General features: G+C 47.5%; 1 protein-coding gene across 7 annotated transcripts in view; it reads left to right on the forward strand.

Annotated features, from left to right (window-relative positions):
• The window catches only part of LOC120763098 (lethal(3)malignant brain tumor-like protein 3), a 41,742-nt gene that overhangs the window by 18,702 nt on the left and 5,141 nt on the right, over positions 1-17,899 (forward strand). For all 7 annotated transcript variants that reach the window (XM_040086174.2, XM_040086175.2, XM_040086176.2 and 4 more), the window contains 9 exons: positions 201-286; positions 3,900-4,010; positions 5,131-5,245; positions 5,347-5,446; positions 6,238-6,414; positions 7,746-7,877; positions 8,255-8,316; positions 11,069-11,235; positions 15,699-15,761. In XM_040086174.2, the coding sequence (XP_039942108.1) occupies positions 201-286; positions 3,900-4,010; positions 5,131-5,245; positions 5,347-5,446; positions 6,238-6,414; positions 7,746-7,877; positions 8,255-8,316; positions 11,069-11,235; positions 15,699-15,761 (1,013 nt within the window). The remainder of the gene's footprint in view (positions 1-200; positions 287-3,899; positions 4,011-5,130; positions 5,246-5,346; positions 5,447-6,237; positions 6,415-7,745; positions 7,878-8,254; positions 8,317-11,068; positions 11,236-15,698; positions 15,762-17,899) is intronic.

The raw sequence follows: 17,899 nt of genomic DNA on the forward strand, positions 1-17,899 counted from the left end.
CAGGTTCAACCCCAGTGTAAAACTGGGGAGGTGGCAGAGCTGCTCTGGGTGCTGGAGGTGGTGGGTAGGAGCAAACAGGCCACTTCCCAGCATCAGCCATTGTAAGTGCTAATTACAGTGTCACAGAGATGCCTTTTTGCTGTTTGTAACAGTAAATGTGGGGGTTTTCTTACAGAAATGTTAATTTTCTGTTTTTTCAGGACACAAGGATTCCAAAGCCTTCTCATGGGAGAAATACTTGGAAGAAACTAATTCCCAAGCAGCCCCAGCAAGAGCCTTTAAACTGGTGGGTAATTCTCTTTGAATGTTCTTGCTCAGGTGCTCTTATCCACCCTTTTTTTGCTAGAGGCTTTATTTGAGCGTGGTTCATCTCGTCTGTGCTAGGAGGGTGAAACTGTGCTTTACTTTAAGATCATGTCAGTGCTCCTAGAACAAAAACACACGGCAAAATACAAGATTTTTTTTTATATATACTATGGAAAGCTGGCTTGGAAAGGATTTTTGACTAAATATCTTTAGTGGCTTCAAGGGCAGAGCCTTCAGTCTACCCAGGTAACTGTGGCTTGCAGAGGTATGTGGGAAGTGCCGCACAGAGAGGAGAAAGAGTGCAGTTATCTGGTGTCCCCTCTACATTAAGTTTTAAAAGCCTTTCTAAAATTCACCTTGCAGTTGTGCAAATCTGTGTGTCCCTGGCTGGTGAGGCTGGAATTAAGGTAGAGAAGTTCATATCAAAGGTTTACGTGTGCTGATGGAGATCTTAGTCCTTCTGGGCAGGAGGCAGCTGTGCCCTCCACAGAAATAAATGTATTAACAGAGGAAAGAGCATCTCTGCCAAACCCCTGGGTGCTCTAAGACCATCCTGCAGACTCTGTGTGAAAGTGCTTCTCTCAACCTTGGGGTTGTGAGCTTTTGTTTCTTTCATTGCAGTTCAGTGTGTTTATCTGGAATCTCACTGTGAGCAGGAACAAACCAAAAACCTTTAAAATAACTGTACTTTTAAATTGTTGGGTTTTTTTGTTTTGTTTTTTTTCCCTTCCACACTGCTGGCTCACCTTGCTAAACTTTGCAATATATTTAAAGACTCTTCCGTGCCATCATGACACTTGTCTTGGTTCCTTTTTCTGAAGTGGGAGTTGCAGGTTAATACCTGCTGCCCTCCTGTGTATTTTTGTGGAAAGGTCTTTGGGGCTGAGGAGGAAAAGCAATCATGGAAGCCTCAGATAAGAGAGGCAAAAATCTAGCCAGACAAGTTTGATAATTGTCAGCTTTCAGCAGGTGTCCACGTGAGGTTGATGCAGGCTGCAAGGTGGTGTTAGGGAGGTGGAAGAGATTTTTGCCTCTTCAGAGAACTGCAAGGCTTTAATGGGTTATCTGCAACACAGTGGAACTCCAAAAAAACCCTGGGATTGAGGTTTCCCGTAGCTGGGAAGCACCTTGGAGCCAGGGCAGGGTGAGGAGTGGAGCCTGTCAGTGGGATGCAGTTGTTGCCCCCAAGGGTGGACTAAGCTTTTTTGAACCACACTCCTAAAATCCAAATAGAGCTGGAAAATGTGAACTTAAAACTCCCAGCCCAAGTCCTCGGTAAGATCTGCCATTGTGGCTTCTTCCCTCAGATTTTCAGGGTCTAAAATGTGGTGAGAAATGTCATCTGAAGGTAAGCGGGCTTTGCTCAGGACAGGGAGCCTGTTCAGTGCTGAGAACTCCCTTCTTTGGATTCTTCCAAAGTGAATTGTCTTCCCAAGGGGGCTGCAGCCACCTTGTCTGCCTCCTTTCCTGTTTTCTAGACAATTCTGCAGCCATTGTTCTGCTCCTTCAGATATCAGGCTTTGAGAGAAGAGTAGAAGGACCAATTCTGGCTCTCATGAAACTCCGGAGTGTAAATTAGCATCTAAAACTGTTTCAAAAATGAGACAGAAAAGAAAAGGTATTTGATATATCAGCAGTTAATAGAACTCTTTCAAGCTCAAACCACGTTATTTTTCTGGCTTGGTTGGACTGAAGTGCAAATAAATGGCAAAGCTATTGATTTTTTAAAAATTATTATTATTATTCCAGCTAGCAATTACAGGAAATCAGTACATAAAAATGTGGGTTGAGAGCCAGAACAGGCATTTCTCACTGAATTAGCTTTTAACAATTTTAAAGAGCTGTCTTATGTAGTCTGGAGACACAGGTCATCAGCACAAATAGCAGGTCTTGGATCTGGATTTCTGCCCTCTCCACCCAAAAACCCAGGAGACAGCTCCAAGGTAAGCATTGTTATTTCAGCCCATCCTCTTGGGCTGGCAATTCCAAAACATTCATAAGCTATTGCCAAAAAGGCAGCAACCCTTCAGCAAGGCTCAAGCAAAGAGCCTGGCTCCTCTTCTGGGCAGGATTTGGACCTTGAGCTCTCAGTTCCTTCTTCAGGGAGGACAGACAAGGTTGGCTGGTTCAATAAGATGCTCTTGAAAATAAAAGCAGTTTAGATTGTCTGTTTTGTCGTGTGTCCAGTGTGTAACAGCCCATTGGTAGATGTCTGTGTCTGGGTGAAATGACCAAAGAGGAACTTCAGGTGTGGAGTTAAACCCCTTAGCTCAGGAGTGCATCTCCTTCCTGCCCCCAGCCGCTGGCAGTAAAAAGGGTAAAGAAGACTGGGATGGAAGAGTGATTTTAATCATTTCACTGATTAAACATACTCATATTCAAAGAGACATTTTATCATTTCTTGCTAAAATCCTCACCTCTGTGTGCAGAAGTGAAGAGAGACATGTTCTGAATGAGCACCCATAACCCCCCCGCTGAGGAGGAATTTGCAGTCAGATAAATGGAAAAATTGGTAAAAGCTGTCCGTTGCTTAGAGGTTACATAGGGTGCTGCAGAGGGCACACATCAGGTCAGAGGACATTCTGGAGCTCTCCCAAAGTCTTCAGGATTTGAGGAAAAGGGTGAGTGAGCCTCTGCAAGGGAAGGCTCCGGGCCCAGACTTGCTGGGAGTGCCAGCACAGCAGCTCCCAGCAGTTGTTCACGAGCAGCACAGGTGCTGTCACAAGGAGTAATCTGTGTGATGAGGGAAACTCTGATAGCCAGGAGCTGTAGCTGATGCCAGGGAGGGTGTAGGGTAGTGAAGGGAGGCTTCACCCAATGTCATGTTCAGAGTGAAAAGTGGGGAACTGGCTGCTGTCCTTGCTGGTGTGACATCACAGAATAGTCAGGATGGAGGAGAGGATGGAGATCATCCATTCCAACCCCCTGCCAAGGCAGAGTCACCTGGAGCAGGTGACACAGGTGGGTTTGGAGTGTTACTAGAGAGGGAGACTCCACACCTTCCCTGGCCAGCTGTCCCAGTGCTCTGCCATGCTCCATGGAAAGTTCTTCCACATGCTGAGGTGGAACTTCCTGTGTTTTAGTTCAGGGCTATTGCTCCTTTTCCTGTCACTGGGCCCTGCTGGAAAGTTTGGCAGCATCCTCTGACACCTTCCCTGGAGATATTCATGTGTACTGCAGAGATCTCTCCCCTCTCAGTCTCCTCCTCTGGAGAAGACCTTGTCCCTGCTGTGTGGGAGGTGTGCTGTCAGGCCATGTCAGTGGAGCTGCTTGTGGTGGTCCCTGGCCTTTTGTCCGACAGGGAAGGGTCTCTTGTCCTGGCTGGGCCAGCTCCTCTTTGCTGAACCACCTCAGGCTTCCTCTCCAGCAGTTTGGGGCTGCTGACAAACACTCAGCTCAGTCCTCTTGGGAGCTCTGATTTTACCCTCTTGGAAACTCTGATTTTAGCCTCTGAACAGTCTGCCACGTGAGATAACCCAAAGCTCCAAAGGCAGCTGGGGGTGGATGGAAACCGGATCACATTTCATTCAGAGCAGGTACCAGCTCTGAACTCCAAGGCTCTTTAGCATTCTGCTTGAAATCCTCTCTTCCAGCGTCCTCCTCATGGATTCCAGGTTAATACAAAGTTAGAGGCTGTGGACAGACGAAATCCCATCTTGATAAGAGTGGCAACAATCGTTGACAAAGACAACCATCGTGTCAAGGTATGACCTTGCTCCCAAGTGCAGAGCCTGTGCTGAGAGCCCCGGGATGGGCAGTGCAGGGCAAACAGCCCTTGGGAATACGAGCAGCAAGCAGCAGCCTGGTAGCTGCTGTGGCCTCGGGCCTGCCCAGCTGGAAATGGTTCCTGTTGCTTTGTTTTGCTAAAATCTGGTGGAATGGCCTGGCGTTACTGTTCTAATGTAACTGTTTTGAGCTAACACCTGACAGTGTGATGTCCCATCTCTTGGCATTTTCCGTGCAATCTCCGTGACTGACGGCAGCATGAGTGTTCTTCTGGGGAAGCTGCCTGAATGGGTTTTTTCCCTACCAGGAAAGGAATACCCAAAGCAATTTAAACCCTGGTACATCTGGGAAGCAGTGTTATTCTCCATAAATGTCACATAAATGCATTTTAACCTAGTCTTTTCATGAAAATATATTGCCCAAATAATCGGTTGTGCTTTGGCTTCTGAAGGGCTAAGTATGAGCCAGCTATAGTGGAGGCTGCAGTGATGGAGACTGCATGGCTACTGGTCTCCTTCCCAAAGGATGATTACATGGGCAGGAGTGGAGTTCACTCCCCATTATCAGGTTGATTTGGTGTCTCATTGCTGTGAACAAAAGCCAATAGTGTCATCATACTCAATTTGTACACTGAAACTTTGCTGCATGAGCAGCCTTTAAACTCCAGTGATCCTCACTCTCTCTTAACCTGACCTGGATCTGAGCTACTACCAGTCTCTTCATCCAGCAGAAAATGGCAGCTTGTTCACTGCAAAACCCACCAAACTTGTTGGCTTTTATGGTGTTTTGGGATCAAGAGAAAACAAAACAAATAAACATTTGTGTTTGCACAGCTTTGGACTTTGTGTGTCAGAGCACCCCGTGGTCTGTGGGGTGACAGACTGTGTCACCAGAACCTGGCTGTTCTGTGAAACACAGATGCAGGAAAACAAAGAGTTACACTGAGCAAGGAGGTGATTGTGCCTGATGGAAAGATTGATCTGAAAGATTGAATGAATCAGCCCCAAGCTGAGCAAAGTGAAACAAAGGGGGAAGTTAGCATAAAAGCTGACTCATGCCCTGAACTGTGTCTTTCCCTGAGATTTCTGCCTCTTTCAGATACATTTCGATGGCTGGGACCATCACTACGATTTCTGGGTGGATGCAGATAGCCCTGACATCCATCCTGTGGGCTGGTGTGACAAAACTGGACACGCTCTGCAAGTCCCTCTAGGTAAATACAGGACACGCTGTTGTTACTCTGGATAATTTCCTGAGTGCAGTCTGCTCCTCACATGCAAATCTGTTTATCTTCTTTTTTTTTCCTACTCCCAGGTGCTGAAGATCCAGAGGGAGCAGTGGGACAGGCGTGTCCTACTCCGGGCTGCCAGGGCATCGGGCACATCCGGGGCCCCCGATACGGAACCCATTACACGTATGTGCATGAGTTAATAACTGTTAATAACGATAACAACAACAACAGTAATAATAACAATGCTGCTTCAAGCAACTGCGCTGCACTGAAATGATCTCAGGGTGGTTATTCTGGAGATAGCTATAACTGCAATCACAGCTCCCTCTTGTGTCTAAGCAGGCTGTTTGATCATAAATTCTGTTTATACCACACTGCAATGCAAACAGATTCATTCTCTCCAGTGTCTTCATTCCAGCAGTACTGAAGGAGTTATATTTGTGAAATAATATACCCAAGAACACCATACAAGGAGACAGTTAAAGAGGAGAGGGCTTGGGTAGGATGTTAAAGTGTTAGTGAGAAGAGGTTGCTCATGTTTTGTGCTCTGCCTTTCGATTTCATGTGTGCTCTTGGAAGAGGAAGCTTTTTCTCAAGTAAAATATTTTAAGAGCAAGGAAACAATCTCAGGTGGGAGGTCTGAAGACCTGGTAGTTTATAATGGAGTAAAGGGCTTTGAATTTTTCACGCTGAAAGTTGCAGAACTCTGTGGATTCATGAAATGTTGTTCCGATAAGCAGGTTACAAAGGATGAGCTCTTGTCCTCTGCGGTGGCTCTTTAACAACAACTTTGGTTTTTAATTCTGCCATATCATACCCTGCTTTCTCACACCTAAGCTGGGTAACAGCACCTCCTGAGAATGCGTGGCCCCTTTTTTTCTGGGTTTGTGACGGATTTCTCTGCCTGAGGTAGGGAAGACTGCATGTCTGTAAAGCTTTCATTGCCCTCTCTGGTTTTGGTTTCTCTGTCACAGCTTAGTTGGCTGCCCATACTCTGATGTGAACCTCAGCAGAGAAAACCTGTTACAGGACCGGCTGAGTGGGGAGAGACCTTCTGCTGGGAACAGCATGCAGAAAGCCAGGAGGGTGGAAACCCCTGGCCCATTGCTGAGAGCAGGGGAGTCTTCTCAGGGTGACTCTTCACAATCCAGGTGAGCTGGATTTTACTCGTGGCCGGGTACTGGGGAGCAAAACCATTTACAAAGATGAAAACCACCGGAATTGGCAGCGACGCAGCAGAGCATTGAGTTCATCTGTCTGTAATATTGACCTGTGCCCCAGACACTCTTAACACAGAGCAGTGCACTTTTATACCCTTATATGCCTTAATAGGTTTCTTGATTCCTTAATCCTGGTGCTCTGGTCACATTCCAACAAAGGAAATTGCATTCTGTCTCTATACATTTTTCCTTGCTGTTTCAATTTAAAATGTGTTCTTTTCCTTCGTTTCCTATCCTAAAACTGTCAAGCCAAGGTTATTTTGCATTATTAAGCTGCAACTGTGATCCACCCCGGGTTGGCTGAGCACTTTGTGTGTATCACTTAGCAGGAGACAAGCTGAGTGCTCTTAGATGCTTTGTTTTCTTAGAAGAAAATCTTGCACTTGAGCAGCATTGGAGGAAACTGTGCCTTAGTTCTTGGCGTCCAGGAGTCAGTTAAACCTGTTCTGGGACAGACCAGGATATGAAGGATTTTCTAAAATCATTTTTAGTCTTCACAAATCCAGTCTCATTAGGCAAATTCCAGCAATACTTTTTGTTGTTGTTGTTGTTGTAAGTGAAGGCTTATCTATATTTTAAAGTTCATCTATTTGTTTAGATTTATAAAATTTTCAAGATCTGTTTGTCCAGAAAAAAGGAATTTTTTTCTGGTCTTCAGGGCCAAATTGCTTCCTCCCCTGCCACAACTATGCAGGCATCTTCATTCCCTAATTTCCACACCAAAACTGTTTGCATTTCAATGGCACTGTTGCCATAAAGCTCTCTTGGGATATCTTGAAGTCTCACAGAATAAATGGCATTTTAGAATTGTTATATATTTCTTTCCTTCTAAATATTTCATTTCCTGATAGTGGGAGGTCTGAATTCAGCCTGTAAATCTGGTATCACCCTGCCTCTTGTCCTCCCTTGGCCAACTCTGTGGCTCAGTTTATGCATCAAACTTAGTTATGGAAACTCTTAAATGTTATCCAGAGGTATCAAGGTTCAGAAATCTTAAATCTCTTGCTTTCACCATAACACAGTGGTTTCCTGTAGCTGCTGGGATCAGAGCCTGAGTCCACTAAGGCTGATTTATTTCTCATAAACTCTCTCAGTCCTTGCTGAAGAGGAACAAAATACTTTGTACTCATGGAGGGGAGAGGAAAGTTCTGCCACAAGGTGGTGGTTGTTGCTCTCACTTGCCAGGAGCAGCCAGCTTTGCTCTCCTGTGGGAAAAGGGAACAGAGCTACTGTCAGCTACTGTCATTTATCTGTCTTTCCAGAAAATCTGCACCAGACAGTGAAAAGTGGTGTCAAAGCAGCATCCACACTCCATCAGAGCAGTCGGAAAACAGTCGGGAGAGAGGCTGGGGAGAGGAGGATTCCTCTGCAGACATCAAAGCCACACCAAAAACGTAAACAAGAGTTTTGTGGTGTATTTTCATGCATTTACAGCTGTGTTTCTTGATGCTGCCGTATCTGAAATAAAGGTGTAAATAACAAACAGCCCTGTTTGATCAGAGTTTTGCAGCAGAGTGTTTTAGAATGACACGGTAAATTTCCTCCTGTTGTTTTGGGCCCTCTCTCTTTTCTTGCAGTAAACTCAGATCTGAGTTCTGGCCGTGAATTTAATAGAGCAGCCCTTAGCTCAGAGAGAGGTCAGGGATGGAGCTATTGCTTACTTTAAGAGGAAAAAGTTTTTAGTTTCTATAAATCCCATTAATCTTTATATAGAGGAGAAATTACATCCGTTTCTGTATCTTCTGAAATATTTTGTAATTGTTGCTTTCAGGCTTGGGTGCTCACATGCCTATATCAAGTTTCAGCTGGTGAAACAGGAAAGTAATGGGAAAGGTTGGTTAAATTTTATTCTTTCTTTCTTTGTGTGTGCCCATCTCTGCAATATCCCCCCAGTCATGAGGAGCATTCAGAACTTCACAGCTTTTTTTGTCTTTGATTCCCCAGTCAAGAGAAAGCACATGCTGGAGATGATGGCAATGGTAGTTTTGCTTCCTTTAAAAAGAGGAGAAAGGGTAAAATTACTTAGAAGTGAAAGGTTTAATACTTTGTAGAGTGGAGCCTTGTATTTATTAACTGAGAAGACAAGTTTGCACTGGTTTTTGTGCTGCTGCAAACTCCTCTGTAGTGACAAGGGGTTTCCAGACAGTTTGTGATCTCTGTCAGGCCAGCATAGGGCTCAAGGGAGGCTTGCTCAAAATTTAGCAGATAGTTTAGGTTCTATCAACCCCTTTTTTTAGACACTTACAGGTTTTCAGGAACATATTCTGAACAATTTAAGGACTTTTAAAAAGTTCTCTTAAGGATGAAAAAGAAAATGAAAAGCTAAATGGGAAAACAGTGGGGTTTTTTTCCTGGTACATGACAGGTTAAGTTTTCAGAGCAGCTCCCTGCCATCACTTTAGCGAACCATATGCTTAACTTTCAGATTTACTATAAAAAGCCCTTTCAGAGAACGGAGCTGACCAGGCTTTTAGGAGGATTTAACATGGTAATAAGTCTCCAATCGAAAATAGCTAAGCAGGCACAAACTGGGACAGGTGCCTGGATTTTTTTTTTTTTAATACTCATTTTTACCTAATGCTGAGTTCTGCAGTCAGAGCTGAGGCATCTGCCAGCTCCAGGCTGCAGTTGCAGCTGGCAGGGAAAGCTGCCCACTCTCCCTTCGCATTCACCATCTATGGAATGATGGAAATTCGGGGAGGGAAATGCAATCATCCACTGACCTGTAATTTCACAATTACCCAGAGCTTTCCTCCCGGCTATGGTTAAACTATGAGATCACCGCTTCTTTGTCAGAGGGAAAGTCACTTGTCTAGGTCACGGTTTGGGTGCTTAGTCCAAGGATTTGGGCTTAGTGGATAAAAGGAATTGGTCTGAGATGGAAGCAGTGCCCACCCAGCAGGGATGTGGGCACAAGTGGGGCCTCCTGGAGCAGAGGTGGGGACAAGACCAGCTGCTGTCTGTCCCCACCGCTGCAGCGGTGCACAGGGAAGGAGGGGGTGACAGCCCTCTCAGGAGCAGGTCCTGCATCCTGTCATTAGCAGGAGCTCCTGAACTGAGCAGTTCTTAACTCAGGCTTTATTAAGCCTCCTTTGGTTTCATTATTAGAAATTCAGTGTTATTTGATGCTGTCTCATGACCTTTAGGGATGTGCAGATGAGATGAATTGAGCTGAGGGGACTCTAGGGCCAGGGGAGTAACTGTTCACTAGGACAAGCTTTACCTCCAGAGCTGCTTCACCTTTGGCTGGGAGGGGGCTGGCAAACCCTGGGCATCTGCTTTCTCTTTGTATTTTGGCCGTTTTCCTTTGTGCTTTCCACATAGTGACTGCTCACCCCCCATATCTTACACCCCAGCCCACTGAGAGCTGCTGAGCAGAGCAGCAGAGGCAGCAGAGCAGCAGAGGCAGCAGAGCAGCAGAGCAGCAGAGGCAGCAGAGCAGCAGAGGCAGCAGGGGCAGCAGGGGCAGCAGGGGCAGCAGAGCAGCAGAGCAGCAGAGCAGCAGAGGCAGCAGAGGCAGCAGAGCAGAGGCAGCAGAGCAGCAGAGGCAGCAGAGCAGCAGAGGCAGCAGAGCAGCAGGGGCAGCAGGGGCAGCAGGGGCAGCAGAGCAGCAGGGGCAGCAGGGGCAGCAGAGCAGCAGAGCAGCAGAGGCAGCAGAGGCAGCAGAGCAGCAGAGGCAGCAGAGGCAGCAGAGCAGCAGAGGCAGCAGAGGCAGCAGGGCAGCAGAGCAGCAGAGGCAGCAGAGCAGCAGGGGCAGCTGAGGCAGCAGAGCAGCAGAGGCAGCAGGGGCAGCAGAGGCAGCAGAGCAGCAGAGGCAGCAGAGCAGCAGAGGCAGCAGAGCAGCAGAGCAGCGGCTGCTCCAGGCACACGGAGCCCTCCCGAGGGCCGGGATGCAGTGGGAATGCTGCGGGGATGCCACGGGATGGCGCTGGGCAGGCTGCGGGCCCGGGGGTCGGGGGCAGCCCCCTGTGCCGCTGTAAACCAGAGGAGTGCTCCATCCTCTGCCTGCCTTCCTGTTGTATAACCAGCACGGCCCTGTAGGACCATGACTCTGCACTGCTCCAGTGATCTCATTAGGGAGGGCCGATTCCTTCCTCCTTTTTATGCCTTGGTTTTTAACGCTTGACACATGAGGAGGGAGTTGATGTCGGGAGGTACCTTGAGCACTCCTGGCCTGGGAGTCTCCTGAGGAGCGAGCCCAGGCCATGCTGGCAGCGGAGCTCTGGCTACAGCTGGGGCTGGCACGGTGCCATCAGTTCCCAGCCGAGGATGCTGTTACCAGAACTCCTCCACCTTGTCAATAAAATGCTGCAAACATCTTCTCTGTTAACAGCATGACATCATTTTCCAGGGAAGAAGCTAACGATAAAGCCTCCAGCCTGGCAATCTTATCATTTTTTTTTCCCTTCTCCTGCTCGGGAGGGTGGGGAGAATGTCCTGAGAGCTCCGTGTGCCACGCAGTAGCCGTGCCTGGCTCTGCTCACCCTGCCTTGCTCTCCCCTCCGGGCTGTGACCCTTCCTCCTGCTCTGTTGTTGTTGCTCCTGCTTGAAGCCTGGTTCTGACTCGTGTTGTTTCCTTTTCCAGGCCCTGATTTGGATCTCCAGCAGGCCCTCCACCAGTCTATCTTCATGCCTTCCCTGGCCTCTAACCCGACCCACCGCCTGCATCTCTTCTGGGAGCAGCACTGCAGGCTCTTGCCAGAGGTCTCGGGCCTGACAGCCAAACAAGTTGCCAAATGGACTGTGGAGGAGGTGAGTTACCTGTTCCCTGCTCCCCTCTCCCAGGCTGCAGGAGTGCCAGAGCACCCCTCCTCTGGAGTGCTAATTGGGAGACATCTTTATTTCCTTCCCTCTCCGAGGCAGTGCTCTTCTGTTTGCTGTGCGTGTGCCGCAGCTAGCTCAGCTGGAAGTTAGACCCAAGACCCTGTATCAGGGAGGGGAAGGACCCCTGTTAACCCTCTGGTACCCACAGCTTATTGCCCTCAGCAGGATTCCCTCCCTCCCTGTGTTTATTTACCCCTCGGTCTCTCAGTGCTCGGGCCTGAAGCATCATTCTGACAGCAGATTCTCTGATCTCCCTCCCCCTCTCCCCCACCCTGTGACTTTGCTGCTGATTCACTTTTACAGTGCAGAGAATTCCAAACTGCACTCTGCATGCCCACCCCTGTCTGACTCCCTGGGAACAAAACTGCCCACTGCCTGACCCGATCTCTGGCAGAGGTAGCTGTGCAGCTGGAGATGTGTCTCTGCAGCTCTTCAGATGTCTCCTGTAATTAGGTGGTGTGTGTAAAAGCCAGTGTTTTGTGTGCTGAGTAGTTGGTTTTTGCCTTGATGGCTTGAGCGTAAATAATACTTCTCTCTGCACTTGGGAAGCGGTGACAATTTGGATCCTGGTGCTTAATCGCAGGACATTTAATTCCAGAGAAATGTGCTGTAGTGTTGTGCTTGCAAGGATGCAGGGAATCTGCAGAGCAGGGAAAAGGTACTGCTGTTCATGACGCAGAGAGGATCTTCAGAGACTTTGAGAAAGTGCATTTTCCCTCTGTGCTTCTTAACATCAGATAAATCTAATCTTGACTTTACTCTCCATGCCGGAGGAGTGGTGGGAGTCTGGTGGGATTGCAGTGATGTGGGAGATGGGAACCACAGCAGTTGGAAAAGGGACAGATCAATTAGTGTTGATGTTTTAAAACCTGGTCCTTTTTTTTCATTGAGTTGCTGTGGTTTGGTGGTAGTGTTGGGTTTTGTGGTTTTTTTCTTTTTTCTTTTTTCTTTTTTCTTTTTTCTTTTTTTTTTTTCTTTTTAATAAAAATGTGTTAGAATTAAATTCATACTGAGGAGGAAAAAAATCTCTGAAAGATTTACTGTTCCTGTCCTTCTGAGAAAGCTTCCAATGATTTGTCCAAAAGGTCTTTTAGCAAATCAATAAAGTCAGAAGCAGATAATCCTCTGACATGATAATCAAAATCTCTTTCTTCTGGATAAAACAGGAGGCTGCTTCATGGAAGTACAGTGTCAGGATCCAAGCCAAATAAAATTTGTCCTTTGCAGCTGACCTTTAAAGCAACTGCTGGGTAAATTTAACTGAGATACTGGTTTGATAACGGATGAGTGTGAGCTGGGACCACAGACATGGATGCAGGGCACTGGATATAGTGATTCAAACCCAGAATAAACTGAACTCTGCTGCAGCCTGAAACAACTGGGGAACTTTTGGCTGCCAGTAGCAGTGTGAATGGCACATTAAAAAGCTCAGTTGCAGCACCACAGTGGACTGGCTGAAGTCATTACAGGTTTTATCTTGAATTTCAGTAAAGTGGGTCTGGTTTTGCGAATTATGTTCATCACAGATTCCCAGAGGAATCAATTTGGGCTCTCTCTGAGCACTTGCAGGATCAGCATGTGCAGTGCAATGTAGCCACAGATTTGTGAGCTGAAAGCAGCAGGAATTGCTGTGTTTTAGGGTCCAAAGTACATTGGGTCTGTTGGCATTTGGGCTCCCAGCATCTTCCTGCAGGGCAAACGTTTGCTTTTGGGTTGTGCTTTGAACTCTGCTGCACAAAGGAGTCCATTCTGCTGATCTGAAACAGGAGTGATGGGTGTGTACAATTCTCCTTTGGTTTCAGGCTGAAGAACTGTTTTTATTTTATAAAACCCACATTAAAGAAAAAACGTTGCTTTAATTCTCTGCTGGGTGAGAACAGCTGAAATGGCAGAGCAGTAGCAGCAGTATTTAGTGCCCCTCAAGTTAAGAAAGTCGTGGTAACACTGAGCAGTCACTAAGAGTAGTTACTTTAATGCACCTTTGGTATTTATTGAAAGCTTCCTGTCATGTTTTCAGAGCACAGTCTGTTAGCTCATAGAAGAGCATGAAGATGTACTAGAGTTGTATTGTTCGTTAGTTAATCCTGCTTCAGATGCTAATATCTGGGCGGGGACTGTCCTTGTGCCAAGTGTGAGTGGGTTTCTAAATCTGTTAGCCCAGCTCTTCTTTGTGGCCTCAGAGGGGGTCAGTCCTGCACTGGGTGTTGAAGGGGTGCAGTGTGGGGCCATCAGTCCTGTGCTGATCTCAGTGTGTCTGCCACACATCAGCACCTTCCAACTGGACACCTGGGGTCGTGTCCAGTTTCCAGGGTGTTCTCAGCATTACAAAAAGCTCTTTTTCCAGCTTTTTCCCTTCACCAGTGTGCTTTGGGAGTGTAAGAGTTTCCAGCAGACAGTTCTGAGCCATGGGGTGGCTACAGCAGGAAGGGCCAGCAGACTTTCACCTCCTCATAGAAAAGCTCTGATCCCGCTGAGATGTTCCCAATCTGTCCAACACCTGTCCCACCCTCACTTTGAGCCACCCCAGTCTCCGACTTTCCCAGGGTTCAAGGCTTCCCTGCCACCATTGTGGGGTTGTTTTGGTTTCCTGTGGTGTTTTGTTCTTGTGCTCCCAAACCTCCCTTGTCCTTGAAGTGCCCCATGTTGGTTTGGGAACCCTCCTCCCCAGCAGTGACACCAGCACGTCCCTGTGGCTCCGTGGTACCTGGGGTGTGTCTCATGTCCTGGGGACCTTCTCTCCCATTTTCTGCTCTTGCATCTTCCTTCCCTCTCTGTTCTCCAATCCTGGTAAACCCCAGGGCTGCTGTTTGTTCAAGAGGACTCTCCAGTGGCACAAGGAACTTGCAGTGTCCCTGCAAAGGACTTCGGGGCAGATCAAAGGTCTGTCACTCCGTGTTGGTGACAGTAGCCAGCAGCAGTTGTGCAGGAAGGATCCAGGAGCAAGGCAAGCCCAGGTCATTCCCTGGAGATATCTGCCAGCCTCTCAGTGCCACAGACACTTAAGAGCTCTTGCCCCAAGGGTCCAGCTATCTATTAAATTCTTGAAGGAACCAGACCTGGCAGAAGGATTTTCATTTGTGTTTTAATTATTAGCAGATGAGGGGATTCAGAGGGAAAGCAGTGTTTTGTTAGTGGTTACTAATAGCAGTTTACACTTCTGCAGAAGAAAGTTTGGATTCACTGCCCAACAGAGATGTGGATTTTAGGGGTTCCCTTTAAGATGGAGTGGAGGAGGAGGATGAGGGAGAGGGATGCTCTGCTTTCAGGTTACATAACTGAAACCACGGGAGTCAGGGTTGGTCCTGCCAGGGCAGAGCAAACCTGGAGGGCACTCTGGGAGCCCTGGCTGGAACTGGGAGGGAGAAATGACTCCAGGTCTAGCGGTAGGATGATCTGGAGGTACAGGGATGTGATTTAGGAGAGGCTTTGACAGTTCTGACTTGAGGGGAGCCTGTGTCTGACAGTGACCCCTCCCAACTGCTTGTTTGTGTACAGGGAGGAAATGTCACATCTGCAACAACTCACATGGTTTTGCCTCATGAAGCGGAGCTGCTCCTGCACGGGAGCATCCAATTAACAGGAGATGTTTGATCTGATTATGCCACAATATACAAATCTCCTGTGAACCAGGGAAGTTGCAGCTGGAGAAGACAATGCACATTAAGTCATCCTCCACTGCACACAGGCTGCTCCTCACACTCCTTGGTGTTATATAATGTAACCCCAGGGCTGCTTGCATGACTCCAAGGAGATTATTCCAAATGTTAACAGATTCCTTGCTTACAAAGGTTTTCCCTAATGTGAACTGTGAAATTAACTTTTACTTGTTTAATCCTCTTGGTTCCTTGACTCCTGTGCACCCAGCACAGATTAAATGAAACCAAAACTTTGCATCCCAGCTCTTCTGCCTTTGCATGTTGGTAAACCAGCAGTGCTCATTCAGTTGGTTTATCTTGTCTCTTACAGGCATGTCATCTTGGGAAACTGTCTAAATCCGTTTTTCTTGTTAGTTTTCCTTTCCATCAGTACTGCAGAGAAAGTGAAGTTGTGAATTTAAAGTAGTCTAAGCAATATACAGCTTTTAATGTGGAAAAATAATGTTGATTCTGTGAGGACCTTTTAGAGGAGTGCAGAAGCTGGATTCTTACAGGGAGAGAAGTGGTCAAATGGCAGTAGGGGCAGTTATTGCTGATAACCAAAATACGCAGAGGAGTTGCAGGCAACAACCTAGCAATGTTTTTCATCTATATCTTTCATTAATGTGAAAGTTTTGAGTATTAAAGCTTTAAAAATTCCTGCATAGAGAATTCTCATACAGAAATAAGAGGACTTTTCTTGATCCTGTCTCATTTGAATTGTCTGTGTTTCCTTTCTCTCTCATGCAATTGCAGGTGGTGAGCTTTATCCAGCGTTTACCTGGCTGCAAAGAACAAGCATCTGTGTTCAGGGAAGAGGTAAGTGGGGTGTGCCCAGACCCTGTGCTGCAGATCCCTGGAATTACAGCAGGGAGCTGGGACCTGCTCAGCCGTGTCATTGCAGAGCAGTGGCATTTAGGAGGCAGCCTCAGCGTGGAGCTGAATTCCACTGGGCCTAATTGCATCCTGCTGCTTTAAATTTCCCCTGCATTTCCAATCATGGAGCTTATGCTTAACATCCTGTCTTGGACGTCGTGCCATGGCTTTGGCACTGCTCTAAAGATGCCCTGTTGGAATGGTTAGTGAGGAGCTCATCTGCTGCCTCTAACGAGGACATGTGCCTGCTTTTCCTGGGGAGCCTGGCAGGCACAGGGTTTCCCAGGAATCGCTGGCTTCCTCCGTGGCCTGAGGTTGAGAGCAGGAGGGGACCCTTTCTTTTCAACAAGTAGGGGTTGGGAAGTCTCAGAGCGTGTCCTGTGTGAGGTGTGTCCTGTCAATACTGCCACGAGCTGGGCTCTGGTCCCATTCCTCCATTCCTGGTGTGTTCACCATGGCCTCTGGGAGACCTCCACAGGCACAGGGTGCAGCTGGCCTGGGTTTTGGCACAGCTCTGTAGGTCGATCACAGACAGGGACCTGTTGGGTGCTTCCACTTGCATTCAGGTATCACTTGGAGGTTCTTTAGGAGCCCCTGATGAATTTGCACAGATGCACCTTGTCCTGGACTCATCTCACAGTGTGGGCAGCTCGTGGGGGTGGAATTCTTCCGCTCTGTCCTGCTCAGGTGATTCCCCACCTGCAGAGCTCCCTCCAGCCATGGGCACCAGCATCAGGAAGCATGTGGAGCTCCTGGAGTGAATCCAAAGGAGACCACAGAGATTCTCCAGGGGCTGGAGCCCCTCTGCTCTGGAGCCAGGCTGGGAGAGCTGGAGGTGCTCCTGAGGAAGAGAAGGCTCCAGGGAGACCTCAGAGCATCTTCCAGTCCCTAAGGGGGCTTCAGGAGAGCTGGGCTTCAGATGAGGAGTGACAGGACAAGGGGCAATGGCCTTAACCTGAAGGAGGATGGGTGTTAGAAAGAAGTTCCTCGCGGTGAGGGTGAGGAGACCCCGGCACAGGGTGCCCAGGGAAGCAGTGGCTACCCCATCCTGGAAGTGTCCAAGGCCAGGTTGGACAGGTTTGGAGCAACCTGGCCTAGTGGAAAGTGTCCTGCCCATGGCAGGGGGTGGAACAAGATGCGTTTTAAGGTTCCTTCCAAACCATCCCCTGGTTCCGTGATTCTGTCCTCAGAGCTCTCCCGTGTGGCTGTAAGAGCTCCAGGGAAGGGCTGGAGTCACTTCTCCTTTGTGGCAGTGACCGGAAAGGGCAGATCTGTAATCTCTGTCTGCTCCAGAGCTGGCTCCCTTTCAGGGGAAATGAGGCTGCAATGCACTTGGTGAATTTATGTATCTGTGTTTTGTTTTCTCTTGTTTTAAAAACCGTGCAGACACACACAAAATAGGAAGCAAAAGAAATAGAGGCTTGCAGAAAGCACTGTCCACAATGTGACAACACAGTAGAGTACTTGTGAACTGAATATAATGGGAATAGTGAAATTTGAACCCATCTTTCACTGTAGCTGAATTGTAAAAGGGATTTCTAGGGAAGGTGTATTCAGAGGTGAGATACACCCACAAATCTCCTAATAAATCCAACTATTCTCTGTGTATTTTATTTCTTCTGGTCCTGAACACAGTGACTGCTTTCTGGTTCTGAGAGTGCCGTAGCCACAGTCTGTTCTAATGCTTATTTTCTGCAGCCTCAAAAGTGTGATTCCCTATGCCAGATTTAGAGGGACTTGCGTTGTTTTTCCAGTTTATGCTCAAAGCACATTGTCAGTTTGAAATTAAAACCCTTTTAGCAGTTTGGCTTTGGCCAGAATACAGGTGTGAGTGACAGGAGAGCTGAACTCCCCCACACTATCCAGGATCAGCCTCCAAGTGCTTCACGTCCAGAATAAATAAATCCCTTGCAGACTTCCCTTGGTGAGGGGCTGGAGGGGGATAAGTTACTGCTTACATTAGGAGTGAAGAGAACAAATTGTGCACAGAATTTAAAAACCCATCCAAAGAAGATGGAACAAAGAAATTAATAATAAAGCACAGACTTGCTTCTAGGTCCAGTTCAGGGCAGGACTGTTTA

This window comes from Hirundo rustica, chromosome 25 (assembly GCF_015227805.2).
Source record: "Hirundo rustica isolate bHirRus1 chromosome 25, bHirRus1.pri.v3, whole genome shotgun sequence".
Classification (NCBI taxonomy): Eukaryota; Metazoa; Chordata; class Aves; order Passeriformes; family Hirundinidae; genus Hirundo; species Hirundo rustica.